The sequence below is a fragment of the Octopus sinensis genome, unplaced genomic scaffold (genome assembly GCF_006345805.1).
Source record: "Octopus sinensis unplaced genomic scaffold, ASM634580v1 Contig07101, whole genome shotgun sequence".
Lineage (NCBI taxonomy): Eukaryota > Metazoa > Mollusca > Cephalopoda > Octopoda > Octopodidae > Octopus > Octopus sinensis.
Genome location: NW_021829832.1, coordinates 867,951 through 889,802, shown reverse-complemented (window position 1 = coordinate 889,802; position 21,852 = coordinate 867,951). Strand labels below are relative to the sequence as shown.

At 40.0% G+C, this 21,852-nt stretch overlaps 2 protein-coding genes and 1 long non-coding RNA gene across 3 annotated transcripts; 2 read left to right on the top strand and 1 right to left on the bottom strand.

Annotated features, from left to right (window-relative positions):
* Positions 1-2,160: 2,160 nt before the first annotated feature.
* Positions 2,161-2,541, bottom strand: LOC115227753 (rho-related GTP-binding protein RhoB-like). The gene has a single exon (XM_029798496.1). It carries the CDS (start codon positions 2,539-2,541, stop codon positions 2,161-2,163), a length of 381 nt encoding a protein of 126 aa, XP_029654356.1.
* Positions 2,542-4,103: 1,562 nt separating this feature from the next.
* On the top strand, positions 4,104-4,595 carry LOC118761072 (transmembrane protein 272-like). The gene has a single exon (XM_036498732.1). It carries the CDS (start codon positions 4,104-4,106, stop codon positions 4,593-4,595), a length of 492 nt encoding a protein of 163 aa, XP_036354625.1.
* A 9,753-nt stretch (positions 4,596-14,348) lies between these two features.
* LOC115227759 lies at positions 14,349-14,819 on the top strand. Its single transcript, XR_003883150.1, has 3 exons — positions 14,349-14,443; positions 14,474-14,655; positions 14,686-14,819. It is a non-coding gene; the product is annotated as an uncharacterized LOC115227759 (long non-coding RNA).
* The last annotated feature ends 7,033 nt before the right edge of the window (positions 14,820-21,852 follow it).

Genomic DNA, 21,852 nt, shown 5'->3' with positions numbered 1-21,852 from the left:
ATAAGCGCCGTCATTTGAGTATTTCCTTATTTTATTTCAGGGAAAAAGAAACTACGAAATTTGCACAATGGTCAGCACAATTCACAGGTGTCGGTCCCCCAGCAACCGGAGTCCTCGGGTATTGTCCACGAATCAACTCCCCTGAAAATCGAAATTGTGGTCTCTGACACGACTCGTCCCTCGGGGGAGATTAGTCGAAAGGGCTCAACCCACGGGAACAAGAAAAGTCCACTCCCTCAGTACAACTCGTCTACGTGGCAAACTGACGTGTCGATCATTCCCAGCACTTCGGCTGATGGGGAACTCGACGATTCTTCCACTTATTGTATATGCCAGTCTAAGGCGTATGGCAAGATGATCGCCTGTGACAATCACGCAGTATTTGATTTGACCTTCAGTGGTAGTGTCCCATAGAGTGGTACCACTATGAGTGTGTCGGACTGTCCGATGCTCCCGTGGGGGAGTGGTTTTGTCCTCAGTGCAGACGCTCATTCCTCGGCAAATTATAATTCTCAAATAAACAAATTTTTATTTATTAATATTCCTGGACTAATTATGTTCAAGAAATTACTTGAACTGAAAAATGAGCAAATAACATTGCGTTTTTATTTGATTAACTTAATATATTTGGCTTTATGATTGTTAAGTTCTCAAACTAAATACTTTCATTTTTTCAAGATATTTGTCATTTATAATAGTTTAATTTTCATGTTCTTCAAATATAAAATAAAAATGTTATATCCTCTTGTTCGGAAAAAAGCCATAAATGGTGATATATTTATAGAAGAATGAATTGAAATATTGTACTGATATACAATTTTTTCTCTGAGTTCTTTTTTAATCCATCTTCAAATGGTTTGATTGAATTAACAAATTCTGTTCTGTTGTCAGACTGCAGAATTTTTGGTGGACCATAGGAACTGAATATAGTTTACAATGATTCCGAAACTGTAACTGCTTCTTTATTTTCTATTTTGTAGCAAAGCAAACTTTTGAATAAATATCTATGACATTCATTTATAGGAATCATTTATATCTGTAGAAAACGAAAGATCGACTAAATCAACTTGATAGCTAAAAATAAACTATTGAATGAACCATCTCGAGATTCTTTGGCTACTATGTTGACTAGTGAATATTTTGTCTTTAAGGGCTGACTTCGCTGACATTTGTGGCATGATGATATTACATTTCTATATAGGGGCTTATTCTAATTTTAAAAAGTCATTCCATGCCTTCAGAATTGTCTGAAAAAGGTATATACGCGGAATGTATAGTGCGTGGAAATTGATTATGATAGGTTGACAATTGTATGATAAATCAATGATATAGAAGCAAATAAAATGTTTTAAAGAGAGAAATGTTCCATATATTGAAGAATTTAGGTAAAGAATCAAATAATAATAATTTATGGTGGTCAAAAGTTGTTAATTCAGATATACTAAGTGTAAATATAAAGTCCATTTCTGCTGGATAGAATGTAAACTATATGCGCGGTGACTGTAATATAATGCGAACAGTAAAAAAATATTTGTCATTCTAAATATTTTCGAGATAAATATTATCATTGATTATAATAGTGATAAAAACAGGGATTACGTGTAAAAATTACATTTTTGGCATGGACACTTAAATCAGTGCATACTGAAAGTGTGCTGCAAACAGAAAAAGCAATAATTTCGCAATGGCAATTTTTAAAACACAATTTTCTGAGCGCATTACAAAAATCGGCAACAGCTGACAAAAACGGGTAGCACAAGGAATCGATTCAAATCTGTAGACGACTGTTTCTAATTTTGAGTAAAATAAACAACTTAATTGTGACCATTTTTAAAAATAATCTAAAGAGCGGGGAAATCAATGAGTGATCATACTAATTAGTGTCTAACAACCAGTGCCTAGCAACACAACAAAACCAAGGCAGTTTAGTATGAAAAGTTACAAAATGGAGCATTTAAGCTTCTTGCGAGACTTGCAGGAACTCTTATAAATGCGGACGGCCACCCTAAACACCTCCTCGAGATTGTAGCCCGTCTTGGCAGAACATTCCACAAACCTAAGCATGATCGTGGTCATTCCAACGCGTCTGCCTGCACTTTATTGCTGAGTTCGACTCCCTTTTCATAGGGCATGCACTCATTGGATGTATCATTCCGCTTATCACTCTTCGTGGCCACAAGAATCACTTTTATGTTCGGACAGAAACCCCTCACCTACAAAATTAGTTTTGGGATCAACTTCAGGAATCCATTTTTCCGTGACATTGCTGAATGAATCGGCGTCTGTGATATCGAAGCAACAGAGGATTACATTCGTGTCCTGGTAGGAAAGTGGTCTCAACCGGTCATAGTCCTCCTGTCCAGCAGTGTCCCACAGCATTATTTCGTAGCTCTCGTTCTCATAATCAAAGACTTTCAAAAAAGTTTCGAACACGGTTGGCAAGTAATTTTCAGGAAAGACGTTGTTACTAAAACTCGAGAGCAAGCTAGTCTTCCCACAGCCGCCATCCCCCACAGCAACTACTTTGAATCGAGTCTTCATATCTTGAAAACACCACTCGCCACAACAAGATAAACCAAATAAAATAATATTTTTCCCTGCATTCCTTTGGGTAGACGGAATGTTTTTTTATAAATTTATTAAAATATAAATAATAATTTTATTCATAAATTAATTTTGGAATTCTCAGTCGAAAGTAAACTTATTCTGTCAATATGCATTTCTTTTATGTCAATTGTCGCTTCACGCGTTTACATCACTGAAAACTAAAATCGTTGAAAACCGGATATTAGGAATCACTTTGATTGCCAAGCTATTTAATGTGGTAAATTTGTCAAGAAAATATATCATCCTAGTCATTTGTTGCTTATCTGATAAAGAACTGATTTTCTAAATTGTGCTTTTCAGGTTCGTGTATTTTGGCGATTGCCTGTCTAATTGATCAAATCGATTTAATTTTCTTGAATTTGACCAGATTTTAAATCCACGAACTATTTGGCCTCAGAAAAACAGTTCTTGCCATTATAAATCATTGTTTAACCGAAATAAAATTTAAACTTTGTGTATTCCGGATATTTCGGGGTCTATGGAAGCTATATATACAATATCTCGAAAAAATTTTTAAAAGCTGTGTCAAATTTGATTTTCTGACTGGATTATTGTTGGGTAAAATAGGACTTTCCATTTAAAATTTACCTACGAATGGACCACGTGGGTGATCGGACATTCAAAAACTTGTATGCGGGAAAGTAGGAATTGGTGTGTATATTTCTCCGCCATAATGTTGTTCGGTGTACTATATGTCATAAACGCAAAATAAATGACGCATTTTTATAGAGCAATTAAAGTTCAGAGTGGGCTCTATTGAATTTATCTTCAAGTCGTGAAAGAACGGCCAAGTTCTCATCTCATTGTCGGATAGAGATCTGACACGGGGAAACTGAATCGGTCAGTCTATTCTCTCTGCAAAAAGAATATTTTTACGGTTTTCATTTCTGTGATCTTGATTCTTACTAAAATGCCTTAACTGATTTCTTCCATTAAGAAATTACTCGTTAGAATATACTTAGTCTTCTCTCATTTCTTTACCTCAAAAAGCAATAAAAATCACAGGGAATTAGTCAAATTTACTTTAAATGCGGTTTTATCTCGTTCTACTGTGGTTGGAATCATTCGCTGACTCCAAAATACCACTCTGTGTTGTTTTATGTAGGGACTGGATGACTCCTGAAACCCTTTGAAATCAATTGCCTACAGGAAATAACTCCAAGACGATTGTAAATCATGGACTATTGGAGGTTTCAAAATTATGCATTCAAAATCTCTGGACTCGCAGGAAATATCACCACGGCCTTCATTTTGGGGAAGACATTGCTTGATCATTGGAAGTGAGAACAGTCAAACAATCCTCTCCGAATCTTCTTTTACTTTATTTATGATCATTATTATTTGAACAGTGGGGGATAATGAGCGGCAATGGGTAGAAATGGGAGGCTTCGTAAAACTGAGGCCAAAGCCACAACAATCGATAGCATTCTTTCCGAGCGTTCATAATGAAATCATCCGCGTATTCAGTCAGCATTTCCAAGTGAGGATAGTCACAAATGCCCCTTGTCTTGAATGCGGCCTTTGTCATAATCAGTGTCACCAACTTTGGTCTCCGCATCGCCGAATATGCCTACGCATCCACAATGAGCCATTCTTGCCCAAGACAGCCCCGAATCCCCACGTATTTATTCGTTCAAGGCATCTTGGGGCTGGTCCTATGGCTCTACATATTCCTTGACGGAGGACAGGAGTTTGCGGGAAAGCTGACGAGGAAAGGGAAGATAAAGAATAAATATCGTCAGATGTTTATTGTGGCATTTTTAATCACCTGCTTCACCTGGCTCATCCTCGGAAACATTTGGATTTTCTCAATAAAAAACGACTACGTCAAGAGCGCTGAGAGATTTATAGACGGAGTCCCCACGAACCCGAAGTATTGCAACGGAGAATTGTATAACTTTGCATTCTATTCCATAATCGCTGAATGGATCTATTTTATGCTCACAGTGACGGTCATGGTCGGAATTGCCTTCAGTGTTGTTTTCTGACTTTTATTCTAACACTTTCGTTGTCGTACTAAGTATTGTGTGAACTGCGAGTGCATCAAGTAGAAAGGTAATGTAAACACGGTCCTTGGCTTCTCTCCTCTTTTCAATTTTTTATTATTATTAGTATTATCATAGAAATATAATGTAAAGAAAAACTAATTAAGGAGGGATCGATTCTCCCTGCTTGAACCCTCTGGGATCGATCGGGGGGACGGAAAAAGGCCTGACGGGATCACTGTGTTTCCCTTCAACAGGGAGAAGCCTCTCACCTGGGATGCCACGTGTGTGGACTCTTTCTCGCCTCAGAACCTGCTGATGTCCGCATCCGCTCCTGGATCCATTGTCACAACCGCGGAATGCAAAAAGATGCGGAAGTACTCCTCACTTACGGAGAAGTTCCAATTCCTTCCATTCGCGGTTGAGACTTCCGGTTCCTTGGGCAGTAAGGCAATCAGCTTCGTTCAGGAGATCGGGTCCCGCATGTCCGCTATCACAGGCGACGCCCGCGAATCGAGATGGTTTTTCGAGCGGATATCCCTTGCGATAGTACGCTCTAATTCTTTCTTGATCGCGTCGGCTTCCCGCCCATGAAGCTTTTATTAATTAACTTGTAGTTATTTACTTTGTTGTGTTCGGAAAATTAAGGAGGTGATTCCAATGGAAGGAGGATGATTCGGCATTCGTTGTATACCTCAGTGGTTCTTAACGGTGGGCGATTCGCCCCCTAGGGGCGATTTTTGTTGGTAGGGGAGCGATTTTTTCTGCCAGGGGGGCGATGGCTGATTGCTAATATTTGAAAAATTAAAATCTTATGTTAGAAGTCGATAATCTTTGAAAAAATAAAGATGTATAATCGAGTCTAATAATATTTATTAATAATATGATATTTTTATTATATTTTATTTAAATTTCTAAGCGTGATTTCTAGTTATCTTTATGGGTCGTGTTCAAAAAAAGTCAGAATGTATAAAGATGAATATATTTCTCTTGGATTTATTAAAGATCCTCAAGATCCTAATAAACCACTTTGTCTTCAATGTGGTACAATTTTTTCGAATGAGGCAATGAAACCGTCTCGTTTGATTGAACATTTAAAGCGAAAACATCATAATTCAATTGGAAAAAAGCCAGACTTTTTTCTAGAATTTTTTTTTGTACTATGTAGTAGTTGGCGGCCACTTTTTAGCGAATTTTAAAAAAACTATATTTTTTTTAGTTAAAAAAATATATAATTAAAATAATACAATATAAAAATAATAAAATCCCACGCTACTTTAATTTAAATGAGAAGTGAGGTCAATCTATTCAATCTACCCACAAATATGTCAGAAGCTATCAATTTCATGCAATCCAGAGGAATCATCCCAAAAAAAAGTGTGTCGCAACGGACACCAAATACTTTAAACATTGGCGCTCTCCGGCTTGGAATTGCTACAGAAGGGGCTGTCGAAGTAAATCGAGTCTAAAAACTGGTATTTATATCATTAAAACTCAACAGGAACGTGGTTAGCAGGAACCAAAGTACCATTCGAAGATATAATCCGGTTTGTCTACCTGTGGGCAAAAATATATCTTCTATGGAGATATGCATGGAAAATCTTGGTTGGGCTTCACATACAACCGTGGACTGGTCAATGTACATGCGTGAAATTTGCATGCTATCATTGACATCTCGTCAGAGATCCAAAATAGGTGTGCGTAAATTTATAATATAATAGGCGGTGAAGGAATGATTGTGGAAATTGACGAAAGTCATTTTTCAAAAGGAAATACAACAGAGGCAGAATGTTGCCTGAGCAATGGGTTTCGGCGGAATCTGCAGAGAAACGAACCAATGCTTCTTAGAAGCAATACCTGACAGAACAATGAAGACCCTTACGAAGGCTATTCTTGAGAATGTAGAAGAAGGCACCATTCTCATATCAGACTGCTGGAAGGGTTATTCAACAAAGATCTTCAGGATGCAGGATATCAGCACCTGCAAGTGAATCACAGATATTGTTTTGTTGATCCACTACGGGTGCACACACCCAACATATTGAAAGGTTTCCAATTATATAATTATTCCTTAGAATGTGGAGTAGCGCCAAATGGCGTAATAGAAAACAAAGGGGAACAGTCAGACAACACCTTAATAGTTTTTTACGGAGTTCATTTGGCGACAGACAGCCAAAAGAAAGAATTTGAAACAATCATGGAGTGCATTGCCTTACATTGTCCCCCAGAATCAAAACTAAAATAAAAAAAATAATTAATAATTTTGTATAAAAATAATTAATTTTTTTATAGTAATATTATTTAAAAAGGTAATTATTCACCAAAAAAATATAGTTTTTTTAAAATTCGCTAAAAAGTGGCCGCCAACTACTACATATGTACCTTTTTTTTTAATTTGTACATATAATTAATAGAGAATAATGTCGTGACTTGAGGTTAGTCCGACGACGAAGCACTGCGATAGAGAGGCAGTTCCCGCGAAGATTGCAACCGAGATGCGCTGAAAAGCCAGCTCGTCTCCCTCCGGTCATTTGTATTCTGTGAGATTCTTCCTCCCACAACCCGTAACAGATTTTCTACCTTCTTTCCAACCACACCGGAGGTCTCAAAGGCTAGGGGGACAAACTCAACGACGTTCGGAAGCACAGCGTACTTCGTCAACTTCCTTTCTTCTGCCAGCGCACATGCGTAGCCTGGTGTACTGGCTGTTCCTGTGGCACAGTATCTGAAAAGGAGTCGACGCAAGTTACATCCCAAACAAGAGACCTTCCTCCTCTAAAGGGGAATATAGTCATCCCGTCAGGACGCTTTCCGTCACTGCGGCAGAGCCCAATAGGTTCAAGGGTCGATGGGAATCCCGCAGAATCCAAAGCCCTTTTCACCACTTCATTGAGGAGGACGTGGCGGGGAAATCGGCCAGCACTCCTCCTACAGGACAATGCGTGTAAACCGTTCGAAGGAATCAAAAAACCACAGCTTCCCGCCCATGAAGCTTTTATTAATTAACTTGTAGTTATTTACTTTGTTGTGTTCGGAAAATTAAGGAGGTGATTCCAATGGAAGGAGGATGATTCGGCATTCGTTGTATACCTCAGTGGTTCTCAACGGTGGGCGATTTTCTAGAATTAAAAAAGAATTTTGAAAATAAAAACACCTTACCGTCAATATCTCAAAATGTCTCTGGATTATCTTATTCATATAAAGTTGCAGAGATAATCGCAAAAACTGGTTGCATTATTATTTTAATTTATAGGTAATGCCCATTCGATTGCAGAAAATGTCATCCGTCCTTGTTTAAATTTATTTATAAACGATATCTTACAAAAAGATTCTTCAAATATTATGAAGACTATTCCATTAAGCAACGACACTATACGAAGAAGAATTGATGAAATTTCTAATGAAATTGAACAATCTTTAATTTTATTTCTCAGAGAACGCAAGTTTTCAGTCCAACTTGATGAATCAGTTGTCGTTGATAATCAGTCAATTTTGATGGCATATGTAAGGTATTACTTTTTATAAATACTTTTTATAAAGATATTTCGATGATGATTCTATTTTGCAAGAAGAGTTATTATTTGCAAAATCTTTAGTCACGGATACTACAGGATTGTCAATATTCAAAATGTTTGAATCTTATTTATTCTTAAATGATATTCCATTTGAACATATTTTATCGTGCGCAACTGATGGCTATGGTTGGAAAATATCATGATTAATCCTTGGTTGCCCATTCATTATGATTCTGATGATGAATGTCAAGAAGAATTAATAGAACTAAAAAACGACGAAGAACTAAAAATAAAATTTAAAAATGAAAACCTGACACAATTCTGGGGAGAAAAATCTATAAAAATGAAATTCCCGAAATTATTGGAAAAAATGATGCCAATAATATTATGTTTTCCTACGTCATACTGCGTAGAGAGAGGATTCAGCACTCTGAATAGTATGATCGGAAAAAAAAGAAACAAACTAAATATAGAAGAAAGAGGCGACATTAGAATTACACTTACGAAAAGAAGTACAAATTTTGAAAAACTTGTCAATCTTCATCAACCACAAGGATCTCATTAAAACTCTTATTTTTTAAATAAAAATTTTTACTAATGAAATAAGGGGGCGATATAAAAATTGGAGGGGCGAAAAAAATTCCAAGGGGGCGATACAAAAATAAAGGTTGAGAACCACTGGTATACCTCATCTAATCCGCATTTGACTTTTGTTTATTGAAACCATCGAATAGTTGCACCATATGCAGTTAGATTCCGGCATAGGATTTTTTGCTTGAATAAGTTTTCAAATTCATTCATCCCAGTTCATTTATTATTATTAGAACCAAGATCACCGTCCAAAACATAGAACTAGGTGATCCCGGCTTCTCTGAGGAAGGTCCTCATCTTTGCCCGGTGCTCCTCCCTAGTCCCGACACAATTTCTATGAGGGCGCGGTGGTGGAGTTTTAGGGCCTGTAGGCCCAAGGTTCTTTCCCAAGATTTCTTTAAATGAGGCGATGGATAGATGTTCATTCGGTCCTTGTAGTGCTTTCCGAAATCTTTCTTGAGTTTTTTCGATTTTTTCGCGGTTCGTTTCACTGACAAACCCTCCCCACACCCCACAAGCATAACTAATGGAGGGTTCGATGTATTGCCGGTATATTGATTGGCGTGTGGGGAAGCTGATCCATTGTTTGCATTTTCGGAGAAACACTTTTAAGATGTTCAGTTTCTTCATGCAGCTGGTAGTAACATTTTCAACTTGTTGGGAAAAACACATATGACTATCGTTAAGTCACGCCGAGGATTTTCTGGGATTTTTTAAAGGGGATTTCCATGTTGTTTAGATATAAGTTCACCACTATTTTCCCAAGCTTCCTTGCTGAAGTCATAAGCGTAGTGGCCGATTTTTCAGGACTCGTTGATAGTCGATTTATCGAGAGCCAACTTTCGAGATTGTGGAGGTAGTTCTGCATTTTGAGCTTGCCGTGTTCACCTCACGGCTCCGAGTAACAATTACAATATCGTCAGCGTATACGATTGAGTCTTTGTCGTTTGACAACGGGAGATCCGATAAGAATAAGTTAAAAAGAGCTGGCGAAAGGGGTGAGCCTTGAGGGACTCCGTTTGGAAAATATCGTGACATCGATTTTGTATTGTTTTGTTGGATAATGCCTCTTCGGCCGCTGAGGAAGTTAGCTAGCCACTTTTTCAGCTTTGGGTGAATTTCACTAAGGTATATTTTCCTGGTTAGTATTTTCCTGGGAACGGAGTCAAAAGTCTTATGGATATCCACTGAGGATATAACCGTTGTTTGGTTATACTGTTTGGCAGATAGTCCACCTGAATGAAGTTCGTCAAAGTGACAAGGTGCGAAGTGATTGATTTACCACATTTAAATACATGTTGAAAATCCAAATCCGGGAGATATTATCCCAGTCATCATTCATCTTTACAGAATAAAAGTACATTTCAATTATTTTCGTAAAATTATTATATTATTTAGAATATTTATTAATACTATATTGACTATCACTAATTAAAATAAAAACTCAATTTTATTGGTGTTTGTTATGAAGTCAAAAGATCCGAAATTTAGAGTGCCAGAAGAGACCAGTTTAAAGGAAGCAATAGCCGCAGTATTACACATTTAATAAGGCAACAGTGTTTAGATCACGTAGAAACGAGGGAAGACATTTCCGAAGTGGCCTTCAACATAGCGTACACAACCCCACTAATCTCCCAGTCGGTGGTACAGATCACTCAAATCGAGCAATGATTCGATATTCCCGGGAAACAACTCGAATGGTCTGGCAGGCCCCGACGATACGAATGGAAGGCTACGCCGAATGTACAGAAGAGAGTCCTCCAAGCCGAAGAAGAGGAATTTCCTGCCAATGCTTCCTTCGGACGAAACCATCGATCTGACCATCGACCACTCCATTCAGACCCCAGACAGTCCTAAGTCACTTGCACCCAAAACGACAGACTCTGACTCGTATATTCCCAGTACAACCCTCCGTGATGTGGTGGGAATTCGACCAACTCTGATTGTAGGCGGGGGTGTCATGATTGTAGAAATTGGGGTGTTTCCTCCACCGATTCCTCCAACGGAAGGACATGGGAGGGGAGAGGAATGGAATACTCCTCCATGGCCCGACGGGGTGTGGCAAGACACTCCTCGCCCGCTGCATTGCTGGGGTTGGTTAGCACAGCACATTCATAGCAACTGGGCCTTCCTCTCTTCGAGTGTTCTGTGCTTAGTCTGATGGGGAGTACTGCCGACAAGAAACTCAGTCAGTTAATGAAGAATGTGAAGGTTTGAGGTGTGTTTATTGGTTGAAATCCCCCTGTGTCCTCTTCTTTGACCAAATTGGACTGCCTCTCCTCCACAACGAGCCAGTCCATCGACTCAACCTGACCAACTACTTGAGGACTTCTATCGATGGTTGTTTACTGACCATTCCGTTCACAGAACTTCACAAATCTTCCACGAATGTGCTTGTTGTGGCCAGCACTGATAATTTGGACGACGTGGATGAATCACTCAAGTCGCACGGACGTCTGCAGGCACAGTTCCATTTGGGGATTCCCTCGGAGGCTGATAGATTCGGGTAGTTCTTGTTGTGTCTCACAAACAGACTGTTGACTAAGTTTTGTGAAGGACTGCCATGTGACGAGTCCCTGGATCTGCGATACGTGGCCTCCCTCTGTCCAGGCTACACCGGTGGGGAATTGAAGGTGTTGGTGGACGACACAATCAACTACTTGGAGGACGAGTATACTTTATTTGCACGAGTTCAGACAATATTTGGGGCAGCTTGAGGAGGGTGACCAACTAGAAGTGCAATTCGAGAAGAGTATTCTTTTTGTTTATTTGTTAGTGCTCTTCAGACTGGCCAACCCGTCGATGGAAGTAGAACAGTCGACTAAGTCACTCAACACAATTCATTTCCAAGTGAGTGTGTTCCCCACTACACTAGCAATGCATACAACAGTTCAAGACTTGTCGCCAGACCAAGCGATATGGGGAGATTCCTCAGGTCAAGTGGACGGATGTGGGGGCACTCGAGGATGTCAAGGAGGAACTGCAACTCAACTTTTTGGTTTGTCCTATAACTGACAGGACAGGCCCCAATCCGCTTCAAACGTCGAATAAGTGTGTCTGGCGGGGATGGAATACTCTTGGTCGGACCTCCGGGTTGTGGAAAGACGTTACTGGCAAAAGCTTTGGCCAACGAGGCGGGACTTAACTTTTTTGGGGTGTCTGGACCAGAGTTAATAAACAAGGTAGAGATTGGAGTTATTGGCAGTATGTGGGGGAGAGTGAGCGAGCCATCAGGGAGTTGTTTTGTGAGGCCCGCGCCCGGTCGCCCTCTGTCATTTTCTTTGATGAAATAGACGGAATATGCCCCTCCAGACATGGTGCGGACGGGGCACATTCCAGTCGGTTCGTGTCGCAAATGCTGACCGAACTGAACGGACTAAATGAGCGTTCTCAGGTGTACATCCTCGCGGCCACCAACCGCCCAGGTCAGACCCTCGTTCTCACCGACAGATCGAGTCGACCCCGCCATTCGTCGACATGGCCGGATTGGAATCACTATTTTTGTGGGCATTCCTTCCACCAGTGACCGCTGCACTATTTTGAATGCCATTACTAAAGTGATTTTCCTCTGTCATTCCAGAATGGAACTGAACCACGGATGAGTGAGGATGTCTCTTTCGACGAATTGAGTCGAAATCCTCTCTTGACCAACTTTACGGGGGCTGACTTGCAGGCGTTGGTGGATAAGGCTGTACGAGTGGCATTGAAGGAGGTGATCTCTGATGACCCCGACGGGACCTCCCCAATTCTCATCACTAAATCTCATTTCCAAACTGCTCTTGACCAGGGGATTAAACCATCGTTGACTCCCAAACTGTTGAACCTGTATTGTCACAAACTTAAAACGGACTGCTGATTTTATATTTACTTGATTATTCTTAATTTTATTCACATTTTCATTTTGGTGACTTTATAATGATAGCAATTGAGTAACCTCGCAATATTGCTACCGATACCCTCAGGTGCAGCCAGCTGGTTTCCCGGAATCTTCTTTTCAATGAGAAGAGTAACCTTATTATTATATTCAGTTATACTACAACATTATTTTTAGAATTGATTTCCTCTCCAAAATTATTATTGTTAAAATATAAAAAAGATTACACAGCTGTTTCTGGTCAGGTGGTGCTGTGAATGTCTGACCTTGGCCTTGAGTTAATAAAAGAACTTGACAGGTCTCGGAATACGATTCTCCCTCCTTACAATGTATTAAGAACACTAAATTATTCGAAAGGAATATATCCTCGAAAAGGTCTTTGATGAAATGAGGGAACTGTATGCCCAGAACGACATTGACATGTTACCGATTGTTTAATCGTGTAGTAAACTGACGGTGGATAACGAGTCGCAACATTCAGCCCTATTTCCAGCAATAATGTACAAGCACACCACTCTCATCCGTCGAAAACGTTGCGTAATCGCCTACATGTCGCATTTTGGGATAATTCTTCCAGGTTCAACCGACTGATGCGAATTAAGGAGATTCGCTGGCTGTTCGGGTCTGCCATAAGTCAGGACCACCGCAGCAACTTCTCCTCGGCCGAGTCTGAGTGGTTAGGACAGTATTCCCGACTGCTGGCCCAGTATGCGAGTTGTCTGAACTGCGAGTGGTTTGACTTGACCCAATTCAACAAGCCTCCCAAGTCGCTCTACATTAAGGTGGGCGTGGAGTGGCATGCGTAGGTTCGCTGTCATACCAATTATGGGGAAATTGTGACTACGTTCGGAGATCGCGTCTTGCTGAGTGAGAACACGGAGGTAGTCTTTAATCTATTTGGCCAGCACTTGCTTCTTCGGGCTGATTGCGAGCATTTGGTGCGCCTGGGAATACTCGAGCACATTCTCTGACTTGTGTCATTTTTATTCATACTGTTTTCATATCTTATTATTAAAGAAGGCAACATTGAGTGAATTATACGTCTAAGTTATTCTATTGACGATGCCTTTTTAGAAGGCGGTCGAATTAGCTTTCGTCGAGTCTGCCGCTGACTGCTTTTGATGGTTGGAGATGTAAGAAATATCGCAGTTGAGAAGGTACTACCCATTGGCCATGTTCGCATTCTCTCATAAAACATGATGCATTAGTAATATAGTCTGTTTTAAATAATCAGGTATAAGCTGCTGGACTAGATAAATAGGGCGGATCTTAGTTGTTGGGAATCCGAGAGACAACGATTCTTCATTTTTAATTTGAAAAGTGTTTTTATTTTCTCAAAAATGATAACTTTGTTTTTAAATTATTTACATAGTGACAAAATAAAAACAAATTCATGTTCCAAGATTCACAAGTCGAATTAGTTAATTTTGATTCAGAAGAAAAAAAGCAAAAGTAAAACTCTTTGAGCTACTTTGAAAGAATCTCAAAATCCGAATCTCGGACGCAGACAGACGACTTGATGCATGTTAACATCGGAGTTCAGTCCTATAAGAAAAGAGACGGGATGGTAGAATTGTAATTACTGTACTCAGATTCAAACTGCACTGCTATGTTCAAATGTTGATAACTCTGCAATAATGGAGGACGATCTGAATAGTTTTTTATTAAAAGCAGAAGATAAGATTATGCAGGAACTTATAAAGGCGAACAAATCGGTCGTATTTTCCGGTTTCATTTGAAAAATACACCGCAGATTATACTTTACCAAAGACAGGGGAAATAGTCATGGAACAACTACAAAGCACACAAAACTCCAATTCCGCTGTTTCGAGTCTCGACTGGAGCGCTTCTGGGGTTTTACTGGCTGCTGCGTATCACACGATTTGAGCATTGATGACCAGGTTCTGTCAGGCTTGCCACGAAGGCTTTTGTTCCCACGAAAGTCAAGTCAAAATATGGAACATTTCGAGAAATGGATTGGCCGAGAGTGAAGCATATAATCGTGTCAAATTATACTCATGTGCAACCTCCCTGGCATTCCATCCATTGGAAGTGTCGATTTTAGCAGTTGGCTGTTATTCGGGTGTACTCTGACTAAAATATTTTTGATCAGGGGAAGTCGTCGTTTATTCATTGATGGACAAGATTCCGGAGATCGTCGCGAGTTCAGTTACGAGTGACAGTCGAGGCCACGTCAGACATATTGTCCAAATGTTATGGCAGTGTGACGATGAACAAAATAAACTTGTATTTCCGTGGTGGGAGACCTAGTTATCATACTCCGAGGATTCCGTGGTGATCATTTGGAAAGTTGATTTAATGGAATCTGCCTTGATATGCATTGATCGGTCAGAACAAGTAAATAACTTGTCAGTCTTGATCTTGGTGGGTTAATAAATGGAGATATTTCTCGACTTGAACTTGTGTTTTCTGACGGGACTGAGAAAATTGTGTGTGGGACAACGCGAGGAGAAGTGTTTAGCACAGATGTGACAAGCAAAATGACTCAAACCAGTTACAAGTTTTTCTAATGTACAGAATCGGACATTCGGAATCTTGGGCAATTTAATTGTCAGGGGAACAATGTTGTTGGTCTTAAAAACTACCGCCTCTCCTCGTTTATCACTGCCACCTCCGACGGTCAGATTAGTCGTTATGACAATGTAATTTTCTATTTCCTGCAATCCTCAGGACGGCCCTGTTTGTTCTAGTTCGGTGGGGGAGATGATTACCGCCTTCGATTTTTGTTCGGGAAAGTTCATTATTTTGGGATTGTGCAATGGTTCCATAAAAATAATGTTGAACGAGGAAGAATTCCCCAGTGTATGTGAAACTCTCCAAGATGGAGCTTCCGTGACATGTGTTAAGATGTCGCCATTTTGGTTTTCTGTCAAAAATTTATACTTTCCAGTGATTTACTGGCCTCGTCGGATATTGAAGGTTCCATTAAATTGTGGAAGATCGCCGAAAATGCATATTAGGACTTTTGTTAGCTTAACTATTATGAAAGCTTTTGTGCTTATTTATTCTCAAAAGCACAAAGATGCACGTCCCACCTGTCCATCACAGTTGCAACAATTTTGATAAACCACGAAGGAATCTTGAGTCTTCGCAAACACTCAACGAGATTGGCATTGTCAACCGACTCATATGGATTCTTCACAACCACCCACATTGACACTAGTGAGTTTCCGTGGGCTCTCGTGAGGCATTAGTTGATTAGTACCTGCTCCTTAGCCTCCTGGTAATCCCTCCGATTCCGGAGATCGTCGCGAGTTCAGTTGTAATTTAACTCAGTCCTCTTGGGTCGTGTACTCAGTCCTTTCTGCAATGGCAAAAACGATGTACCACCACTCGCTCAGCGGCTCGGACAACTTATGCTTGAGTATCTGTTCGTACACTGTCATAATCTGATGGAAGAGCCAAAGTCTCTGACGATATTAGAAGCGACAATCTACCAATGGAGCTCAAAATTCACGCTAAGATTGAAAGGCAAAAACGCGAATTTACTCGATACTCTTTCTCGAAGATCAACTGGCCGTACTATAAGATCTCCTTAAATGCCTTTCTGCACGCCAACAGTAGCAATGTCGGCTACGACTCTGTCCTAGATATCGACTCCGCGAGTGATGGGATAAACAAAATTATGCACCCTAAAAACTCAAACTTCTGGGACTGTTTCTATAAGGTGTCAAACCTCGTAGGAAAGTCCTCTCCGCCGAGGCTGTACAACAAATCCGGCGTGCCTGTTTCGCCGAAAGAGATTCCGAATATCTTTGCAGAATATTTGGCCAAAACTCAGGAGGCCCTTCAAGGGACGGGGCAATCCTCGATGTCGAAGCCACTGTCGTGTCCACTGTCATCGGAACACTACCCAATCACCACAACAGAGGTGGCTATCCGCTCGTATAAAGACAACGCAGTGGGTCGCGACAAACTTCCTATGCGCCTGTTGAAGGAAGGCTTCGAGGAATTACACGAGCTCATGGCGCGATTGTTCTCGACGAGTCAGAAATGGGGTCATGTACCAAATTTCCGAGATGCGGATGGTCAAGAACCCTGGGAAGCCAACGAATCTAACTAGTAGTTACCGTCCATAAGCTTAATCCAAACTATCTCAAGGTTAATGGAAAAAGTGCTGCCGAAGAGAAGAACGTGCTGCTCCCACAGCAATGGGGTTTCCGTTCGGAACGGAGCTGCAGTGCCTGTTTCCTCAATCTCGAGAGCAATGGTGCTCAAAGAAACTCTATCTCTCATATGCTTAGACATCTCGAGGGTTTTCGACAGTGTTTGACACCGGGAACTGTTGGAAAAGATCCAACTCTGTAAGCCATCGTAAAAAGATTTCCTCTGCCTACGGTACTTCCTCTCGAACCGGCAGTCTTTCATTTCCAAATCTGGCTACCGCTTCAAAAAACATCGCACTCTTAAGGGGGCGCCGCAAAAGTCCTGTTTCAGTCCGCTTCTTTTCAATTTGGTAATGAGCAGTTTCCTTTCCCCCCCCCGAACAACTTTTCTCCTATAGGCTGATGACGTCCTCGTCTTGTACACCTCAAAGGACGCAACGAAAGTTTGTCAACTAAATTGAGGTGATAAAGGAGTGGTGCATCAGTAAGCGGCTCTCACTACAATGGACGAATCCGCTTACTTACAAATCAACAAAAGAAAGGCACCAGAGCCACTGGTTGAAATTGATCGTCCCAGCTGTATACGCTACCTGAGGCACTCGACGCAAACCCGGGTTACTGCCTGGATGTCAAGAAGAAGGGAGCGAAAGCCATCGCGGCTCTCCGCCTCTTAAGAAGCATGCATCTGGACCCAAGTACCTTCCACTCGTCTTCCACACCACCATTCTGCTTAGCTTGCTATACGGGATGGAAGCGTGGTTCTTCTCGAAGGAATACCAGAAAATACTCAGGAAATGTGAAAAAAATAAGGCGCTATGCGCTGAAACTAGACTATAGGCTTGACCAACGAGGACCGGTCCCAAACTGAACGGAGTCCAAGTCTCCCGGAGATACAGCGGGTCATTTAGGGATCTCAAGTGATCTATCCGAATATTCCAGAGACAATCCCAAGTGACCGACCTCTGGATCAGTAGTCCCCTAACTTGTTTCTAGACAGCAAAAATGTACGTATCCTCTGAAGAGTACGATTGCCTAGAACAGTTGTCTCGTCCTATCAGATGACCTAATTCCTGTCACTGTCTCTCTCTGTTTACAATAAAATTGATTGTCTTTTCCAAGTGGAGCACACATCGACATAATAGAAGGTGACCTCATTTATATACAAAAGAACAATATATTCAAACCACAGACGCATTAACAAACTAATTAACCTGTTATAAAATTAATAATATATATTATTTCCTAAATCTCATTCATTTTTAGTGTCTTGACATTTTCATAAAATTAATTTCGTGATTAAATGATTTTCTGAATGTGTAAAATTATCATTTTGCACTGTTCTTTTCTATCTAACTGCGTAATTCAGGATATCGTGCATTTGCTATGGGAATTTGAGATAGTCCTAATTTTCATATTTATTCTAATGATCATCTTTCATTTGGCAAATTATTATTTTGCGCGTGAAATACACCCACAAAACGTGATTAGATATGGTTAATTGATATAGGCAGCAGAATGGGACTTGTCTTATTGGCAATAAACATGAGTAATCGATCCAAGCTAATGCCCCATTGTTCCTTTTAATATTTATCCATTAATATTAATCCGATGAAATTCGCGCTCGTGTTGAGGTTTTTGAATCGAACCTCAACAAATTAAAGCATTCACGTGATTTTCGATATATATACCGATTAGAAGTAGTTTATTGCTAAATCAGCGCAGGTTGGCTTAGTCCATTGATGGATCTCGAAATTAAGCACCAATTGATAACTGTGGCCTCCAATGGTTGAGTTATACTGCTGAACACACAGACAAGAATCTCAGAATTAGGAATTGTGTGAATTTGGCTTCAAGAATATTCTTTTTAATACTTGTCCTGTACTTTTTCATTTTATCACTTGGATTTATGACCATCTCGTTCAAACTGATTGGAGGTTGGTGGTCTGAAAATATTTTAGGGTCTACGGCCGGCAAAACTCTGGAAAAGAGTAAATTGATTACAAACCCCATTGCTGGACTAATCCTCGGAATGCTCATGACTGTACTTGTCCAAAGCTCGTCGACGACTACTTCAATTGTGGTCACAATGGTCGGAACTAAAAGTGATTGTCTATTTAATGTTGCCCGCAGTACTGTCAGTCTCTAATGCCATTCCTTTGGTGATGGGTGCCAACATTGGGACCTCGATAACCAACGTGCTGGTTTCCTTTGGACACATTCGAGACAACGGCCAATTCACCAAGTCTTTTTCGGGCGCAACAATTCACGATGTTTTCAACTTTCTGAGTGTCTTCGTGTTTTTGCCAATAGAAATTATTTCATGTATCAACAATATTGTACTGTTTTAGCACGTTTGACAGGAATTGGTTATATTGAATTTCTCGCATTGCAGGCTTCCTCACATCTCAACCACGGAAACACCTCTCGCCACAATGAGATTAAATTCATTTCAGTAATCTTTGAACCTGTGCAAAATCTAATCATTAAAGTACCCCTTTTCTTATATTCCAGATAAACGACAACTATATTACTCAAATTGGTCAGAACAATAGCCATTACACCAGTATATTGGAATATAACTGCATAAGACACAACTCGACAGTCGCATATCCATGTCTGTTTGGATTCATTAATATAACTAGGCGGATATTTAATGGCCTATCTGTACAAATGGCCTGACCACTACATTGGAATCCTGCTACTTGTTCTGTCCGTGTTGCTGCTCACTTTCTGTATCATTGGGATGGTCAAAGCTCTTTACTCGCTTGTCCAGAAATACGTCAACAACGCGATAACGAGAGTGAACTCTTCTTAAAGAGTGTTTAGTACGTTAACTCAGACCTCCCAGGAGTATGCAAATATTTCACCGAATATTTGGCTATTCTAATAGCAATGTTCTGCACCATCATTCTCCAAAGCAGTTCAGTATTCACCTCAATGCTGACCCCACTCGTCGGAGTCGGGATAATCACCCTGGAAAGAGCATTTCCCTTAACTTTGGGAGCCAATTTGGGGACCACCGTGACCGCTATCATGGCCGCACTCACAGTCAAAGGGAAATATGCACGCTACTCCATGGAAATCGCACTTTGCCACCTTTTTTTCAACCTGAATGGTGTTCTGTTGTGGTATCCACTCCCATTCTTACGGAGGGTCTCCTACCTATCACTAACTTTCAGATTCCATTAAGGGTGGCAGTATTTTTGGGCAAAACGTCAGCAAAATATCATTGGTTTGCGGTTTTTTACATGACCTTCGTATTCTTTGTGATTCCTGGTGTCTTCTTTGGCCTGTCCCTGATTGGGTGGCAGACAGTTTGGGGGTGTATTGGAATTATCGTTTTCTTTATTTTCCTCATCTCCGTCATTAACGTCTTACAAGACAAACTTCCTTCTGCTCTGCCTCACTTTTTGCGAACTTGGGAGTTCCTTCCAAAGTACTTACGATCTCTCGAGCCATATGATGTCGCGATTAGTAAAATCCAATCATTTTTCAAGAGGGATAAAAAGAGTCACATCTCCAGTTCTCAAACACAACTATGAGATCGTTCAATATTTCTATTCTACTAATAACCTTATTTTATAATCTCGTTTAATCTACCTTTTTATTCAATAAAGCAAATAGTATATAGAATTAGGGATTAACTCCCAAACAAGAACCGCTGTTGAGATTCTACTCGCAATTACTACGTTGTTTGTCCTTGAGGTTTTAATTGTTTAAGTTTATAGACTATGTCGAGGATGCTAACATACTCGTTTTAGGGTGTGGCTGAAAATTAAAAATCCCATATAAAATGTGGTTCACGAATCCTTTCATTATCAATAATGCAATTATTAATTTAGATTGTTTTTTAAATAGGTTCAAAGTGAACGATCTTTCAAATAGGTATCTTAATTAAGTAACTCATACGAGAGAAATACATCCGGAAGCTAGAAATTAAATTATTTATAGTTTTTGTTAAATCAACCTCATCCTCTTAGGACCTACTTTCGCTGCACTGATGGGCAGATTTATGTCGACACGCAGTCTAGATATAGAGGCCACCCCCTCAACAGGCATCAATAACCCGTGCCTTGTCTCGGCTTGCTGCTCTTTAAGATCTTTCGCAATACCAGTGTCTGGATATATGTATTCACCTTATCTCCACTCCGAGTTCCCCGGATAGTTCTTGAAAAATTTTGATACTTCTGTCCCAAGTCAACGACAAGGACGATTTTCACTTTCGCCCTGTAGATTGCTCCATGTTCATTTGCCAGAAAGTCGTATTTGTGGAACTTTTTTACTTTGATTCGCTTGAGACAATTTTATGAAGTGATCCCCACTACGAGAAGTGCAATTGTGTGGCTCGATTTGTAGTGAACAAAACTGTCGGGTTTGTTATTTGGCCATTATCTACCGAATGGTTTGTGTCAATTCGAATTTTTGCAAATTTGTTGGTGGTAACAGATTCGACTGAATGTGTTTTTTAATTTTTTTGATCTTTTATTACATATTGGTGACATAGATGCAGATGAAGCATTCGCCCACACATGGTGGCAAAGTGATCAACAGTCTTTTTGGATGAGTCGCAGTGGATCCATTTATTTCAGTGGCCATATGTGCTTTCTTTGAATTAATCCCTGCTCTCCTTAAACAAAGGTATTTCTTATGTTCTAAATCATCATAAAATTGAAGGAGTATTCCCTCCACTTTATTACTTATTAACTCCAGGCCTCTCGAATTCATTTCTTGCAAATTTTTGAACGTTTTTTTCCAACCCAGCTACATCAAAAAACAATTTAACTTTTTCCATCATTTTTAATTACGTCATTATAATACCAAAACAGCTTTATATCGTTCATAAATAAGAGGTGATTAGTGGCATATGCAGGTTCCTCCCTGTCTGAGTTTCTCATGATTAGTTTCAGAAAATTTCCGCCAAACATTCAGCACAGAGGATATATTTACATCACAAAAATGAAGATGAGAGAGATTCTAATTGCAGTATACCTCTATTGATTTTGCGTTCCCCCAGTATTCCGTTTTCTAAATTTATACTGATTTTCCATTTTGTGATAAGTTTCTGGATGAGTATTATCATCCAACACGGGAGACCAAAGTTTTGCAGGAACTAGATTAAAAATTCATGTTCGACTAATTCAAATGTTTTCCTT